The sequence below is a fragment of the Dermacentor andersoni genome, chromosome 11 (assembly GCF_023375885.2).
Source record: "Dermacentor andersoni chromosome 11, qqDerAnde1_hic_scaffold, whole genome shotgun sequence".
Classification (NCBI taxonomy): domain Eukaryota; kingdom Metazoa; phylum Arthropoda; class Arachnida; order Ixodida; family Ixodidae; genus Dermacentor; species Dermacentor andersoni.
This window is the reverse complement of record NC_092824.1, coordinates 53860378-53875135: the sequence shown is the minus strand read 5'-3', so window position 1 is coordinate 53875135 and position 14758 is coordinate 53860378. Positions and strand designations below refer to the sequence as shown.

Below are 14758 nucleotides of genomic sequence, written 5' to 3'. Positions count from 1 at the left end.
CGCGTCAAGTATATCAATACTCACTACCCTTCATGTAGTGCCCCTTAGCTAGGGGCCTCCTAGGGAAAAGAAAAATGCCTAAGTAGATCACAAGTCCACTTAGAAAACAAAAAAAATCTTGTCAAATGTTCTCTGGCAATACAAGTGTTATCAGTGCGTCGCTGGCACTCTAATTCCCATGCACTAGCAGGTGCTGCGGAAACTGGACTTCCCCTATTCTAGCTGAAATGCCGTATTTACCCGATTCTAACGTGCCCCCGAATCTAATGCGCATCCACTTTTTGTGGGCTTAAGAAAATAAATAATATACAAATATGAATCGGCGACGCATACAAATAATGAATGTTAACGTGCTGCCACTTCGTGAAATAAAGATATAGCGTGCTCCCCACGTTCGTGATCAGAAACGCAGTATGCGGAATTTTCCTTCACAGAAGGATTTTTTTATGAGCTTTCATAATGAAGGCGACGTGTCGTCATCGTCATTTGTGCTTTATTGGTCATAGCTACAAAGCGCATGGGGGTGGTATTCTAGAGCGATCACTTTTATGAATACTTTCGCGAGTCTCTGCATTGAACTTGTCGAACTGTGCGTCCAACAGCGTTCCTGGCACATTGCACAGATAGCAACCTTGGTACAACACCAGAAACGCTGGGGCTGAGTATTCCAAAACATCTAGTCACACTTCATGCGAAATCTCACAAAAGTGGTAGTAGCATCTCCAAAAGTTATTTGCCAAGAATGCCACTCGAGATCATAGTCGAGCACAAAATTAACTGATAACAACATTCACAAAATGTGCTCTGTCCCCATTTTTTGATGGCGATGGCACTGCATGTGATGTTGCCAATGCAGCAAACATGGTTTTGGTTTTGTATCCAATTGTAATGCATAGGCAATTTTCGAACCCATTTTCCCTGAAAAAAAAAAAAAAATGAAGGTATGAATTATATTCAGGTACTACAGTAGGTCAAAGCATAGTGCAGATAGGCGAGCTTTGCCCTAAGAGGCACCATCTACGTGATTCCAACATTGTAGCTCAACCTGTGTTTTCTCTTCCTTGCTACTGAGCAAGCGAAAACATGGGACCCCCATGAAGACACTTACCTCGTTGTGCTCATGTGATCAAGCCACTTAATCATGGTTAAGGCATTAACTGAATCATCTCAAATTTAATTGATCCCAGCCCAGCCCTAATTTGTTGCATGACAGTACACGATTACCGACTATGTCCTCAATGGCCATGACATCTGTGAGCGGCTGTACCTACACAGAGGACAGAAGTAGACATTAAGACGGACGCTTGCTATGATCAACAGGGGTCGAACAAGGAAACTCGCCAGCTACAGCGACATTCCTTGTTCAACCGTTGATCACCTTGCATAGTTGCAGTGGTGCTTTCAACATGACACTGATGGCTGTTTGTGTTCTGTCTGTCAACTTCGTGTGCTATGGTGGACAAGCAGGAATGCTGCATCAGATGTATTGGAAATGGAGTGCTTTATCTGTTCCGTTGGAGATATTTTAGTGTTGGCAGCCGATGCTGATTATGTGGCCGACCGTTGAGTGCGTGAACTCTGCTGGTTTCCCCAGAACAACATCGCCGAGGTGCCCAGCTTGCGGAGTGACCTCATGAAGGACAACCTCATGCGAATCTTGCGGTGAGTGACCAGTCGCTGTTGTTTTAACAGTTACAGTTGACTCCCATTCATTTGAGCCTTACGGGACCGCAAGGTTTGGACGAAATATCTGAACGGTCAAGTTAACAGATGGCAGCAAAACGAACTAAAATTCAAATCTTTTTTATTTTTTCACTTGAAGTAGATTGTAATGTCTTTGTTTCTTACTCTTAAAGTGTGAGTCCACCAGCGTGAGGCGGGGAGCGTCGATGTGTTTAGACACTGGCTCAGTGTGACACGACACAAAATAAGTGGCAACAAATTGCTTCACAAAAAGAATGAGCATCGGCCGCCAAAAGATAAAAATAAATTTATATAAAACAGCTTCACACCTAGGGAAGCAGTAGCATCGTCTGCTAAATTTTTTGTAAAGCAAACTGCTACTTGCCCGAGTGGTGTGGGTCGGTGGACACCAAATTAACTGAAGTGGAATTCTTTCGAGTTCGAACTAAACGAGTGTTCCTTCCATAACAATGTGTAGTTTCTCGCCGGGACTTTTCAGTGCTTTCGTATTAAGCAGAAAGTGAAATTAATGTGTCGATTGTGTTAACATTTAGAGGGCCACGGCGAATGGAGTTCAGAAGGGAGGAGTTCTTTGTTACACTCATTTTTTGGTGCTTGTGCTGCATCACGGACACTCACAAAAAGTGCGAACATAGTGAAAAGTGCGACAGTAAGCTTAAAGTATGGCTGAAACAAAGCCTGCTTGAAGGGAATGTATTTTCAAACAAGGAAACATGTATTTCTGCACCATCTTTCCAAGCTGTCTTCATAATTATATATGGAGACCTGAGGACAGCTCAGGGACATGATTGCTTTTGAAGTAAGTTCTTATTACTGACTGGTACATTAATAAAGAGAAAAATTCATTTTTTTTTAGTATGGGTGCCACCATCAGAAGCTGTGAGCAGCATGTCCATGTGCATGGGCCAAGTAACTGTCTCCTTAATCTGTGACATGGTAGAAACTTCATTTTTTTTTCTTTTTTCATAAACGCAGAGATAAAGTTGTAATATTGTGTCGTGGGTTGTTATCTTGACATTGCATCCTGGGTTTTCATGTCAACTTGCGGTATTCAAAACACGTTTCGTGGTAGCTTTTGAGCGTTCGTGATGACACAGCACTCTAAAATTATGGGCAATTTTTTGGGAAGCTGGAGACAGGATTATGACTGATCAAGCAGTCATAACCTTGCCTCCAGCTTTCCGGTCCTCTTCAGTGTTGATGTGATGCTTATTGCTCTTCTCTCAGAATTGCCTTGCATGATTAGGAATCGATGCCTACACCTTTAGCAATTTCTCGGATAACAAATCGGGAGCTGCTTTGATGTCAACTCCGCCTGTTGACTTGGAAGGTCGTCCGCTGTGGGGGGGATCTTCATCAGTCGACGTTCTTGCGAATTTTGAGACGACTGTACCACTCAAAGCACTGCGATCGACACACAAATTCATCCCCGAAGACTTGTTGGAGCATGTTCCGTGTTTAGGTTGGAGTTTTCTCGAGTTGGAAGACGCAAGCTCATATAAATACATTGTTCTTCCAAGTCATTCATTCCGACTGCCTCAAAAAATTGCAGACTCATCACTGCACCTGTTTACTTCATTGGCTGTAGCTCACTTGCTGGCAGTCGTGGTGGGATGCGGCAAGAAGTGTTGCAAAGAGCTGTCACTAGTGAGCGTCACTAGCCGCTGTGTATTTTGTTCACTAGTTTGTGTGCTGTGTGATCATTCTGGTCTCCTTCTGATCACGCCTCTTAAATATAGTAACAACTTTTTTTTTAAGCTCTAAATTCATACATAAAATTTGTCTGCTTCAGATGCTTACATCTAGCAAATGCAGCTTACAGAACTGTGATACGTCCTTTTGGTTCGGTGTTAGAAATTTGTAAATTTTAGACTTCAGTTTCATTTCTCTTTCTTTAACCCCTGATTTTTTATGTTTTTTGTATAAACTAACTGTAAGTCCCTGAATTTAAATTCTGCTTCCTGCATTCTGTAGAATTTAGCTTTCTCTTCATTATGCAGGAAAAGGCATCCAAATCGGGTCAACAATTATTTGAAATTAGCACTTATGCATTTCACGTACATTTGAATAGGGAAGTTGGAATACGGAAGTTTTAACTGCTGGCCATTCAAAGCACAGAAATGGTTTAATCAAAAACACGCAAAGCTGTGCCAGCCATCAAAATAAGAAAAAGGAAAAGAAATCTGAAGATTTTGCATTGATGATAACGCTTTCTAAAGATGCACGTTACGAAAGAGGTACTGCGCGTGCAATAGCATCATTGTAGCAGTTCTAACCGTCAGGCCTGCATTTTGTCTGTAGCAACCTTTTTATGAAAATAGATAGTCCTTTATTTTCATTTAACGTGGCACCATAGGCGAGCATTTTTATTCCATGTTAAATACACTGATTGTCTGTTTGTTTATTATCGTTACGTTCAGCCTATGAATAGCCCTTGTTTTGGTGCTCTATGGTCATAGCTGCTCTTGTGCCAATGAACTGTATCGGTGATCATCATCATCACGCAATAATGCAGGAACTTGCTGCACTCGAGCCAGATCGACGTGAGCTACTTTGCAGCCGGCATCGTGGCTCACCTGGCTAGCGACGGGCCCGAGCACTGGAACGTTGAATGCGTCAGCCTGAAGGACATGCTCAAGGAGCTGGTGAGTCGGGCTTCACTGTATGGCTCGGTTGTGATCATTTTCCAGCAGGTTAAAGCAGTACTTACTAAAGGTGTAAAATTTCTAAATTTAGAATGGCCCAAGAAAAACTTATTTTTTTGTGCTGGAAAGTTGACAATAAACTATGTTCAGGCTGTTGTCAACAAACATTTGTAGATGGGTGACTCTGTGTGCTATGCAGATAAACAAATGCTGTGAACAGACTGTCAATATATTTTATTCGCCTGAGGAGAAATGCCACTTCAAGCCAACCTGCTGCAGTCAACATGGTGTCGACATAAATTTTCTGCAGATGCAGTGTAAATGTTTCAAAACACAGGCACTTAAATATGTGAATATAGACAAGTAGCGACATAGTTGGTCTCCTTTGTTCGAACAACCGTCAGTTCAACTGCCATGTTTCTCGTGTCACCTTGTCGTACCCTTTTTGTTCAAAATTTGTTGGGGTCTAGAAATGCTGGCCACTTGCTCAGAAAAAAAACGGGGGGGGGGGGGGGGGGGGGACATTCCTTTCCAATTAATTTTTATTTATTTATTTGTTTTTTACAATTTCCATCTCTAGTCTGGCGCACACAGTCGTACCTACTTATAATGATCCCAGATATAACAATCTATCAGTTATGACGACCACATTTCAGTGCATTTACGATTTTCTGACCCTGCCTGCTGAAACAGTTTCCAGATATAAGAAACCTGTTTTAATTTGCTGCACAGTTACAACGAACGCCTCGAACCCAACCCAGGTAAAAAAAGGGTGCGCGCGAAGTACCAGAGCACGGAAGTGCGGCCAAACAGGGCGCATGGCAGAGCATTCTCTGCTTCAGTCCAACTGCAACAATAATATGGCCTTCGAAATGAGCGAGCGAGTGACCGGAGTGATTTCGGAGGCCATGAAGAAGGTCACTCACTTTCAGGACACACCTCAAGGGAAGGGAGGCATACAGCATAAGGAGCACGATGCGGGGTGTGCAATGGCACGTCCGCCGGTGCAGTATCGGACGCCACGACGGCGGCACTCTCGGTGTTGCGCAATTGTCCCTGTGGCACCACGTGCATTACATCTGTTTCAACGATTTGGAACAACCATCTATGTCCTTTCACTATGGGAACAATGGCTGCTCAAGCGTTCCTGTCGTTACTGTCAATATTCATGCGACCCGAGTCGGCGAGAGCACTGCATCATGTGCTAACACCATGCAGTGTTGCAAAGGATTAGCTGTTACTACTCCGTTACCAGGAAGATCACAGTTCGGCAGCGCTTCATTTACGCATTACCTATTGCCGGTAATGGTTTGCAGTGATGTTCTACCTTTCGAACATTGCATTTGTTTTGCCCGAAGTGACATAAATAATGTAATTTTGAGACTCTTGCGTGGCTGATGCACAGTTGTAATGCCTAGACCATAATGTCTAAGACCTTCGCAGAATAGCAGCATGCTGCAGTAGTTTCCAAAGTTTTTGCTTCGGATTTCTTGAGCAGATTACAGTGACGTCATGCTGGTAGTAAAAATTATCGGGTTTTACGTGCTATAACTGCAATCTGATTACAAGGCAGGCTGTAGTGGGGGACTCTGGATTAATTTCGACCACCTCGGGTTCTTTGACGTGCCCCCAACGCACAGTACATGGGCGTTATTGCATTTCACTCCCGTCGAAATGCGGCCACGACAGCTGCGATTTCATTCCACGACCTGGTGCTTAGCAGCACAATGCAAAAGCCATTAAGCGACCAAGGTGGGTATTCTACTGTAAGTAAAATATATCAGAAGCTCTAAAATAAAAAATGCCAGCTGTGCTTGCAGTATCGAAATGAGAGGTGATCATAGTTGGGCACTGTTTTGAAAGAGCTGTGAGACACTGCATTTTGTTCTTTAGATGGCCGTTTCTAAAGGAAATTTGTGGCTGGGTGCGGGAATGCACTCGGAAAAAAGATAACGCTGAAAATCTGGCCATGAACTTGGCCCTTGCTTCAAGGCTTCGGTACCATCCAACAGGCATTGTGGACAGATTTGGCGTCACTGGATGTGGATTTGCGTGATGAGGCCGCATTCTCGAACAGTTGTTTTCGAGGATACGAGATACGATCACTTTTGCGCTCGGCAACGGTCGTGCTGGCTTCTACGGGTGACCATGTGCGCTGAAGGAATGCTGTTGCTCTGCGTCTGGTGTGGAGTTGCATGAAATCTTGCAATAGTGATTGTACCTCTGAAAGCGATTGACCTAAAATGCTGCTCCATCATGATGCCGCCATCACTGACCAACACATAGAGCACACTTTGTGGTGTTGGAAATTTGGCTCTAAGACTCGAGCAAGGCTTGCCAAACTAGACCAGCAGAATTTTGACAGCAAAGTTTAATTTTGCGACACATTCCACATCTGTCTTGTCTCATTTTGCACCAACGAATTGTTTCGCTTCCCTGCCAGTTTCGTTATTGCGAGGTTCAGCTCTAGTACAAATTGCGTTAATACTAAAATAGATAATGGCAGGCACCAGAGATTTTAAATAATTTACTATAATACTTGTTTCTATGAGCCAGTTTTAATTGTGGGTCAGATAAGGTAGATGCAACATGACTAGGCATGTGCAAATACAGTTGACGCATGTTACAATGGATCATAATAATCCAACGAGAAATGTTCATTGTAACCAGAATTAGTACCTCAGTATGTTGTAAAATGGCGGAGCTTCGCATGTACTGCTGCCTAATCCAAAGTTGATTGCAGAAAGGATGAAAACATTGAAATTAATATAAATAAATAAACGTGTTTGCACGGGAATCGTGCTACAATGCAGAAACGCCATTTTCTAGACGCTGGTTGTCGACAAATGGCAAGATTAAAAAACGCTACAACGGCATGGAGCTGACCAAGGCCGGTTGGCACCCTGGTGTGCCGGCCACCCTGGTGTGCCGGCCACCCTGGCCCAAGCGCATCATTGTCACCGCTGACATAAACATTGGCTCCTGTTTTTCATACAAAACTGTGATCAGTAAAAAAAAAGCTGTCAAACCAGTAGCGTGAACCATAGCTGCGGTACAAGGAGAGTTCGACTCAGCGGCTGTCTGGCGGCTGCTGCACTGAACACCAGAAGGCTTGACCGCATCACACGCGTCCAGACGTCACGAATAGCACCCTACCTTCTTTTTTTGTGCGAATCGATGTGGTGAGAAGTAAAACGTTGCCAAAAAGATACATGTTGCGAACGATCAGCAGTTGTTTTTGAAGCGCCGTACGCTACAGTTTCGTAGCTAAGCCGGTTAGGCCTGGTGGCTTCCTCGGCACTTGCTCAGCACTGAGCCGGCAGTTGTGGGCGACGACGAGCAGCATGCGTCATTGATCCGAAAAGTCTCTGTTAGGCGTTGTGAGGCACGTCATGTGGGAATCTTGCCACTAGTTCGTTCGTCTCTTGACCTTGTCAGTGTCACTAACGCACGTACCAGTAACATTTCTGCATTTCTGTCCCGCCATGTTCTTTTTGGCATTCCTTTTGTCAGATGGGTATGCGACGACATCACCAAGAGAGCATTTGCTATCTTTTGTGTAATGTTTTCATTTCTGCACCACCCAAAATAACTTCTTTTGTTTCTGTTGTAATATCTGAGAAGAAAACCTGACGCTGGGGGTGTGTCACTTCCGAAACAACTCAGCACTGAAAGGGTGAAGAAAAGAATTCTTTTTTGCACATTTCGTGAGCGACCAGAATAGTTGTATGCAGTGCACTGGCTCACGCACGTGTCGCTGCAGCAAAGTATGTTGTATTTACACTAACTAGACAAAATTAGCCTAAAAGATTTTACATTCTACCTGATAGTAAGTCATAGCTGAGTCCATTAATAGTGGGATTTATGGCATGGATAATATAGGAAGACCAAACTAAGAAGAATGGTTGTTTTATCTGAAAGGATGCTGTACGAGAATCCATTGTAATGTGTGTGGACTGTAGTGGATCTTTAAGTTCGAAGCAAAGAGTGATTTAGGATGAATATTTTCGTCTAATATTGAATAGCTGTTGTGCAGAAAAGTGGCTGCAAACTCGCATGCATAGGAACTACTGCATATTGGAATTAATGATTTGTTCTGTCAAAGCATGAGGCCAAAAATTTGCTGTAATAGAAATAACTCGTTAACAAAATGTCAGGTAAAACAAGCTTAATGAATAGCAAAGCATGATGCAACTGCCTGTGTGAATGTAAGAAGTTAATGAGAAGCATACTAAAGTAAGATAAGATATAAATTAAAAAATGGAGACCACAGGAATGACTAGAGGAAGTAAAAGCTGCCTCTACTGGAGCAGGTTTTACTTGCAGCCTCCTCCATCAAGTGGATGGAAATAAAGCTATTATTATTATTATACGTGTAAACAGAAGATAGTGCCCTAACAATGCTTTTATTCTGATTAGTCGTCTCGATTGCACTTGTTAGACGTTTTGGTGTTTGTACTGTGACTGTAGACGGTGCAGGCACATGTGCGTAAGGAACACATGCCAGGCCTCATTAGGCTGCCCCTTTCTGCTCTTTGTATGCTTCAGGGCACAGAAGACATGCTTCATCGCATAGCACAACTGTATTGTGGCAAAGCTGAATATAGGAAACAATTGTTACACTTTGAAGAGTTGAATATTAAATTTTTAGAAGCTAATATTGAGTAGCGCAATATTTGAAGCTACTATTCGGAAATTTGAATATTTGCATGGCACTACTGTTTTCTTTTCGAACTGTCGATCATCACAGTGCTTTAATCCTTAAGATCCTTTGTCAGGGCCTTGAAAATCCTTGAAATCCCTTTTTCTGTGGAAAAGCTGCAATGAACCCTTCTATGCAATGTTGATTCGTTCATTCTGTCAGCGTATGGCTTTTGAGCAAGATTAAACTAGATGCGTTTCTTTGCAGGGTGAAGTGGTGCAAAGCTGGAAGAGTCCGGACACTGAAATGGTTGCTTACAGGTGAGCAGCCAATGACCCCCGCCCATAGTTAGTGTTTGGTTCAACTCCACCTGGTTTCGATCAGTTTATGTTCTACTTCGAATAGTGGAAGGCCAGGGAATTAAAATCTTCACAACAGAGCTTTACAAGGCTTCCTAGACCCTCTACAGTCAGCTTCGCTTCGCAGTTTTAACCTCTGCTTCTTCGCTGCGATACAGCCATGTTATGTGGTAAAGCATGCGAATGCCAGGCAAGCAGTTTTAATTTTGTATCTGGTTGCAATGTTGTCGTGTTGGCAATGTCAGGCTCGATTTCCTTGGAAAACGAAAGGCGCATTTTAGAATCGGGTAAGTACCATTATTGCTTGAAAGCCTTCCTAGTGTGGGTCGAAAATAGGCATCTTTGACGGGCGATGACACGAGTTCTACTCAGTCACTGCCCCTAAAGCTCCGCCTAGACAGATGTTGTCGCTAAAGGAGTTCTTACTGGTGTCACGATATGGGTCAGGCACGTGCATGGGAACTTGTTAAGTTCGAATGATCTGTCCGACAGATGCTGATTTTAGGACCGAAATAAGAAACATTTGGGTCCATAAAGGTGTATGGACGCTCGCTGGGACCTTTGTTTGAAATTGAATTAACTGTAGTCGAATTAACGGAAGTCCGCTGTACATGGATTTGTCTAATCTTCATTCTTGTGGCTTCAGATGTTCTTGGGATGCTAAAGTGGAGTTGGGTCGCGCATGATTTACATGCTGTATGTACAGTTTACACAGTGTGTGTATGCTGTAAGTTGAAGTTATTGTGTTATTTTCTATGGTGCATATTTCTAAACTTCTAATCATATATTTTTAAATGCCTATAGAGACAATAAGCTTCTGTACATATGCATAGTAACGAGAAACTGTTACTCTTATAATGCGATATTGTGTCAAAAATGATCAATTTGCAATGTCACAAAGCTGTCTGAAGCTGGACGGATGAAGTTTTAGGCAAATCCATGTACTAGTCATCGTTCTCATGATTGCTGAACCACAATACTTCCAGCTCCTGAGGACACTTGGTCTAGAGCTCTCTCGAGTAATTTCTCTGAAACTGCAGTCACCAGCAAGGTCAAACTTGACGGTTAAATATTAGAACCTTCAGCGCATGAGAAAATCAAAGAACCATTGTGACTTATAGTCTGCACCAGTAGGCCAACGGCTTAGTATTAACTATGACCCAGTTAAGCTTACAGGGCACTGATTGAATTAAGAGGATTCCAGGAAAAGGCAAGTGCTGCGGTACATTTCTATTGTGATGACGGACATGTTGCTCAATATGCAGACCTGCCGCATGGTTATGACATTCAGTGGGCATGGAATTCCTCTGCAGAACACTGAGGTGTGGGTTCGATTCCTGACCCCATGCATTTGTGTTACAGTGGAGATGAAATGCAACGACATTCATGTGCATGGATTTGGGTGCACTTTAAAGGGCTCCAGGTGGCAACAATTCATCTGGAGCCGTCCACTATGGCGTCTCTTTTAACCCCAGGGTTGTATTTAGACGTTAAACCCAAGCATTTGATCGGTCAATCAATCAATCAATCAATCAATCAATCAATCAATCAATCAATCAATCAATCAATCAATCAATCAATCAATCAATCAATCAATCGTTCTAGGCAGTGATCACGCCTATTTGTGTGGTCAGCATTCAAATTTGTCTGGATATACTAGTCTTTTCACTGGTGTTCCCTCAATCATTGTGGGCTCTTTCTGGTTTCAACTGTGTAGATATTATTACAGTCGCTGCACGGTGCTTTTTGTGTGACTGTAGGTTGTCGAGCTCACTCATGAGATGACTCACTGTAAAGTTGGTTCTATCCTTGTGTCTGGATAGGTTTTGGTCGCCTGAAGGTTTTCTGAGTGAGTGCAAGAGACTCAGAATCACATTTGATTACGCTTTTTGCCACAAGTCTGTGAGTGTCTACAGGATCCGCTTGTGGTCCCACTCTGTGTGTGTTGCGTACGAGTTTGGATAGACGCTAGTGCAGTAGAATCTCGTTAATTTGAACTTCAAGGGGGACCAGAAATTTAGTTCAATAAAGAAGTGTTCAAACTAAGAAGAGCACCTTTAAATAGTGCCCGATCAATTGTGCGGTACAGCGCGCAAAACTGTCACTGGGCTCGCACTGGTAAAGTCTTCCATCTTTCCTCCATCAGTGCGCTTCGACAGGTGCCTGTAGAAGCCTAGGTCCTGTATAAAGTCCAGTTACAATAAGATAGAGGGGAAGGGCACAGGGGAAGGGGGAAGGGGGGAAGGGCACAGGTGAGCGTGTGGTAACATGATCATGCATGTACTGAGGGCTCCTTTCTGCTCCTTTTTAAGCCGGATGGGAAAGGAGGGTGTGTGCTTGGCTCAGCTTGCTCCAGTTTGGTCTCGGCTTCCCGTCCATCTTTCCTCATCATTTTTACAGCATGCGGCAATAATGCCGCATCTAACCTTTGCCTTTAGCTCGGGTATTGTCCAAAAAGCGGTCCACGGAAGTGAGAAATTTAGTTCGAAGTAACTGTTGCGAAGTTTCTGGCGTTCGAATTAGTGGGAGTTTCTTTCTCTGTTCAAATACATAGCACTTTGTCGGGACCAACGGAGCAGTTCGGATTTTACGTCGATTCAAATTAAGAGATTCCAAATTATCTGGATTTGACTGTACTAGTTTGTGCTTAGTTTTTGTAGCACTCAATATACATTATGCTTTTTTTAAGATAAACTCTGTGTTAAGTTTTAGGATGCATTGAACAGTTCAGGGACCTTTATTTGCTTTTTCATGGATTCACCACACTTCTCATAAGCTGATCTTTTGACATGATGACTATATTTCCAACTTGTTTGACCTGAAATATGTGTACCAACGCCTTCATGAGCAATTGGCGCTCTAGCATCCTGTCCTATGTTCGCACCAGTTGAGCACTGCATTGAGCTGAACTCAGCCTCATCTTGCCTCTCCCGTTATTAAGAGTGTTAAGGCCATTACAGCCGGACTTGTTAAATATGATTGCCATGCCCACTGGCACCAAGGGTCACTGACAGGCCAAAGACAGCTGTAAACTTGTGGCATTTATGTATACATAAACAGCCAGTTTTAATCTTTTTCTAATCTTTTGTATGTGTAAATTTGAAAATCTGGCTAATTGGTTAATTAATCGGTTGTATGCTTCCGATTAACTGGGTCAATATTTTCTTATTGACGCCCAGTCCCACTGAATATAGAAAGCCAGCATAAAAAGAGATGTGATACCAGTTGCTGTTTGTAAGACCAGCATTTGTCTTGTCACCTTCTTCACATGACTCTGTCTTCGCCTCTTTTACACTGTTCCTATATCTTTCTGTTTGCAAGCTTTTTTTGGTTGCTGCACTGATAAACTGTGTTCTTGTGTGCATTCTGTTCTAAATGGGCTGCGCATCACGCTTGCGCCTGTGGTGGATTGCCTGATGGTACCAGTGACGTGACATCGATGGCTCTCTCTCCCTCTCTCTCATGGTTGCAGGTCGTTCAACCCGTTCTTCCCATTGCTGCGCTGCTACACTGCGTACGAGGTGCAGCTGTGGGCGGTCTGGGCCATGCACCACGTCTGCTCCAAGAACCGTGCGTGCATGCTTTTGCCTCCTCTTGTGCTGCCTAAAACACGTTGTGGGGCTAGTTGGTGCGCAGCTTTCAAAAAATGAAGCGCCAATGGTAACGGCACACAAAGAAGGAACAAAAGACAGAACAAGGCAACAAGGTGCCTTGTCCTGTCTTTTGTTTCTTCTTTGTGTGCCGTTACCATTGGCGCTTTATTTTTTGAAAGCTGTGCTGCCTACTTTGACCCTTTCACTGTCACTCCTTCAGTAACTATTCGGGCATCTACCCTGACACAAACCCTGCCACTTCCGAGTATATATACACGTCTTGTGTTTTCAGCGCACCCTGTGAGCCTTTTCAAAAGCAACTTGTGCAAAAAAAAAAGAAAGATCATTGCGTACCTGTCGTGCCATCTGGGGAGAAGTCATCTGAACACACAAAATACTTTTGGGATAAATTTTTTGACTGCAGGTATAGAGGAGATGTCTCAGCGCTCTGTTGCTCTGTCTCGGTAGGGTGGCCATGGCTAGTCAGTGTGGCAGGTTCTCCCGCACTTTCACATACAAAGGGATCTATGAACTGTCGATAAATTCTGAATTGGGAGAAACGCAACATCGTAGCACCAGCTTCTACGTTTGCAGAAAATCTCCGCTGAACCAACACGCGAAACAAACCTGGCAAGGGCTGAGGAGTAGTTGGGAAAGAACCCTGCATTCAAGGGAATGAAAACATCACTTCTTGAAGTTAAGATAGAGCCTTAATTGCTCTTTTCAGAGGTGTTGTTAATTTTCATTCAGCCTCATACTTTCGGTTATATATCCTGGAACAGGAGAATATTACCTTCGCAGTGCTACTAGGATATTTAATTAACTGTGCTTATTTGTGATATTTGTGATATTTAATTAACTGTGTTAGCCAGTGGCACTGGCTAACACTCCTAGGGCTAGATCTAGTAAACATACTAAAACCCAAGTAAGTGCACAAATTGATAGCCGCTGCCATAGCGCAATCGGTAGTGCAATGCACGCGTAATGCAGAGGTTGTAGGTTAGGCTCCCACCGGCAACAAGTTATCTTTCCGTCCACTTTCATTTCCCTTTTCCTAATTATTTTCTACATTCCAATTTCAACCACAGGTAATTTCCCCTATGCTTTCCTTGGCTTCATTGTCTGATTGCTTTATGTGGTCGTGTGGTTGATGTGGTCATGACATGACAGCGGTGGTGCCAGTACTGCTTCTGCCACCTCTGGCTTCATGTGCTTGCCTTTGAGTGTTGGAGTAGCCACTGGATGAAGTCATCAGGCACTGTCATCCTTTCAAACCTTCATAGCCCGTTAGCTAGCTTGTCGACAGCAAGCCCAACTCTCTCGGTCTCGTCGACACACGCCACTTGTTTGCCTAGTGTTCAGTTCTCGTCACACCTGTTGTCCACTCGTCCTCATTTCCCTTGGGAGCAACCTGCGTTCATCGTGATGCGATGCGGCATGTAACGCCATCTGGTGAGTTACTGCAGCAACTCGACGGAGCACTGTTTGTACCTGTGCATGCAAAACAGCCCAGGGTATGTTAAAAGGACACTAAAAAGAACGGCTATGTCCGTTTATGCAGATGAAGTACTCCTTTAAATCTGCTTTAGTTAATTTCACGAGGAGAAGCTCATTGCTAGAAAAATGAAATGAAGGCCTAACTTTCGTTATTTTAATTTCTCACCAAAACTCTAGTGCCTTTACGTCAAAATGATGTAACAGATTATTATCTCATAGTTGAGCCAGCCTGGAATATTTAATGTTTTGAAAACTTGAAGTGTTCAGTGCTTGGATTCATTAGAATACAATGCAGTCCACCATACCAATATAAAATAA

The 14758-nt window shown here is 43.3% G+C and overlaps 1 protein-coding gene across 1 annotated transcript in view; it reads left to right on the top strand.

Moving 5' to 3' along the window:
• LOC126517981 (protein zyg-11 homolog B-like) overlaps nt 1-14758 on the top strand; it is a 72553-nt gene that overhangs the window by 44336 nt on the left and 13459 nt on the right. The window contains exons 14-17 of the mRNA XM_050167823.2: nt 1595-1662; nt 4220-4349; nt 9259-9311; nt 12823-12920. Of these exons, the coding sequence (XP_050023780.1) occupies nt 1595-1662; nt 4220-4349; nt 9259-9311; nt 12823-12920 (349 nt within the window). The remainder of the gene's footprint in view (nt 1-1594; nt 1663-4219; nt 4350-9258; nt 9312-12822; nt 12921-14758) is intronic.